Source organism: Juglans regia, chromosome 9, assembly GCF_001411555.2.
Source record: "Juglans regia cultivar Chandler chromosome 9, Walnut 2.0, whole genome shotgun sequence".
In the NCBI taxonomy this organism is placed as follows: domain Eukaryota; kingdom Viridiplantae; phylum Streptophyta; class Magnoliopsida; order Fagales; family Juglandaceae; genus Juglans; species Juglans regia.
The window spans coordinates 19,424,645-19,427,278 of NC_049909.1; the positions used below are offsets into that span (position 1 = coordinate 19,424,645).

Sequence of the window (2,634 nt, forward strand, 5' to 3'; positions counted from 1 at the left end):
TTCATCTTCAGCAAAACGTTTACAAATGACACGCTTGACCTCCATTTTGCAGGATCATACGAAAACTCACCAAACAATGCCACATAGCGATCTGGCCTGGGTTGAAAAGAAAGCCATACTTTTCAGAAACCACACTAAAAACCAATTTTAGTGAAATTTCCCTTCTTAAAAGCAAATAGCAGGCTTAATATGACTACTCCCACATACACACTACACTGAAGGCACAGCAGTGTATTGTGAAGCTATCATTTTCTCCAATTAATCTGATACAGGGCAGTAATCGGAAAATTTCACATTGATAGAAGGCATCCAACTTGCTGAGAATGAACGCAAAACAAAAAAAAAGTAAATAAATAACAGTTCTTCAATTCCCCAAGATTCTCTTATAACTTGCAGACATATTAAACAATATAGAGATCGCATACATCACTAGAAAATCACAAATCATGTCAAGAAAATAGTATTCGCGCCTCTGCTTTTGAAGGCAAACTTAACTTACCAATGAATTTGCAATAAATCAATGTAATCGGTGCCGAGGCGCTTAAGGCTTTTCTCTACACTTTCTTTAATATTTGCAGCGTCGACCCGTAAAATCTTATCATTGTTTGGGTCTTCTTCCTACACATGCCTCAGACTGGGTTCCTGTAATTTGCTCTTTTGATTTCTCACGAAAATCACTTGAAGACCGCAAACCCAGCTCCTTACGGACACATCCACTTGAAAAGAGAGCACACATCCACTTGAAGACCACGAAGATGAAGACGAGCTCGAGAAGACAATTGAAGACGAAGACCTACTCCCAACCAAAGAAGAATTAATTCGAGATCTGTATTCTTTGCCTCTGTCTTTTTTTTTTAAAAAAAATTTTTTTGTCTGTTTCCGTGTGTTTTTGTTTTATATTAAATATATTAGACGACTCCCCCACGCTTACCCACCGCGACTGTACCTAGAAGAGCTGAAAAAGCAAAGCCTTGCTCAATTCCCCGTTTTGTTCTTCTTCTTTTTTTCTTTTTTTTTTTTTTGGGTGGTGGCAGATCAACGCAGGATTCTGAGTCCTGTCCTTCCAAATTCTAAATGAAGGCCAAGATTTCTAAAATTTGACACTCTCAAGTTTATTTCCATCGTGATAATACCATATATTCCCACTAATCGTGCACAATCACGAGAAATATAATAAAACTCAAGAAAAACTTTAATTTATCAGACATATATACTCATGATGGCCAACAGACATGCATGAGTACTTGTCACAAAGTTAATTGATCCTTGTAGGCGTCACTAAAAATTTTCTTTTTAATTAGATACCGTTTTGAGAAAATATAGTTTATATGGAGTCAAATGATCTATTGAAGAAATATTGGCTTTGTCCTACATGTTGACAGGTTTTTAATTGTTTTATATGATAGCCTTGCTGTATTTTTTTGTGTATATATATATATATATATAATAAGCTACTTGGTTTTAAAACTTTCTTGTAACTAGGCCTTCAATGAAAGAAAAAAATGAATTGATCAGGGTATCTGATTGGAAAGATACCCTGTCACAAATTAGTCATGTTCATCTTCAAATGATACCCTGTCACAAATCAGTCATGTTCATCTTCAAATGTGCCTTTTTTTTAATTTTTCTCTCCTTTCGAGCTCCCGCCTCGATGTTATCATTTTAGGTAAAATAATGGAGTTTCTGTTTTCGTACGTTTGGCAATATACACTCCAAGTTCTACTGTCTAAATCCAAATGAAATATAGGCATTAAGCACACTACTTGGAAGCTGCATGCACGCTATATAATCTTCATCGATCAAGATGGCTCTCTCCAACACAATCATCACCCAAAAACATCAACAATGATGAAGCTAACTGTAGAGAAATATCGTTTCATGATTCTCTTTATCATCCTTGTTATAATCAGCCAATCCGCTTTGGCATCCCGAAATTCAATGAGACATCGAGAACCATGCAAGCGTCTCCAGCTCTATTACCACGACATTCTATTTCGAGGTACTGATGCGGCAAATGCAACATCGGCCAAAGTTGCAAACCAGACAGCGCTTGGCGACTTCAAATTTGGCATGCTGGTTGTGTTTGATGATCCTATCACAGCAGACAACCATCTTCTGTCTCCTCCAGTTGCACGAGCTCAAGGGTTCTATTTCTACAACAAGAAAGACGATTACAATGCATGGTTTGCCTACACGTTGGTCTTCAACTCGACCCAGCACAAGGGCACCATTAGTATTATGGGTGCAGATTTGATGGCGGAGGAGAGTAGGGATTTCTCAGTGGTTGGTGGGACAGGAGACTTTTTCATGACTCGGGGGATTGTAACGATTCAGACCGATACTTTTGAGGGCGCCTACTATTTTCGCCTCAAAATGGATATTAAATTATTTGAATGTTATTGATTAGACATGGAATATTGTGAGTCACATATACATACATATATATATATATATATATTGTATGTTGACATGCATGCAATGTATGCACGTACTGCTGCAGCATGCTTTGTATAACAAGCTGCTAGTGAGCAAGTTCAGCATGGTATTGTATCATGTGCTAGCAATATTGTCTCCTCAAAATAAAAACATGAGAAAGCCAGCTTGCTTCCCCATTTTTGTTGTTCTTCTCTCTCT

The 2,634-nt window shown here is 37.5% G+C and overlaps 1 protein-coding gene across 1 annotated transcript; it reads left to right on the forward strand.

Moving 5' to 3' along the window:
* Nucleotides 1-1,845: 1,845 nt before the first annotated feature.
* LOC108997354 (dirigent protein 5-like) lies at nt 1,846-2,403 on the forward strand. The gene has a single exon (XM_018973566.1). It carries the CDS (start codon nt 1,846-1,848, stop codon nt 2,401-2,403), a length of 558 nt encoding a protein of 185 aa, XP_018829111.1.
* The last annotated feature ends 231 nt before the right edge of the window (nt 2,404-2,634 follow it).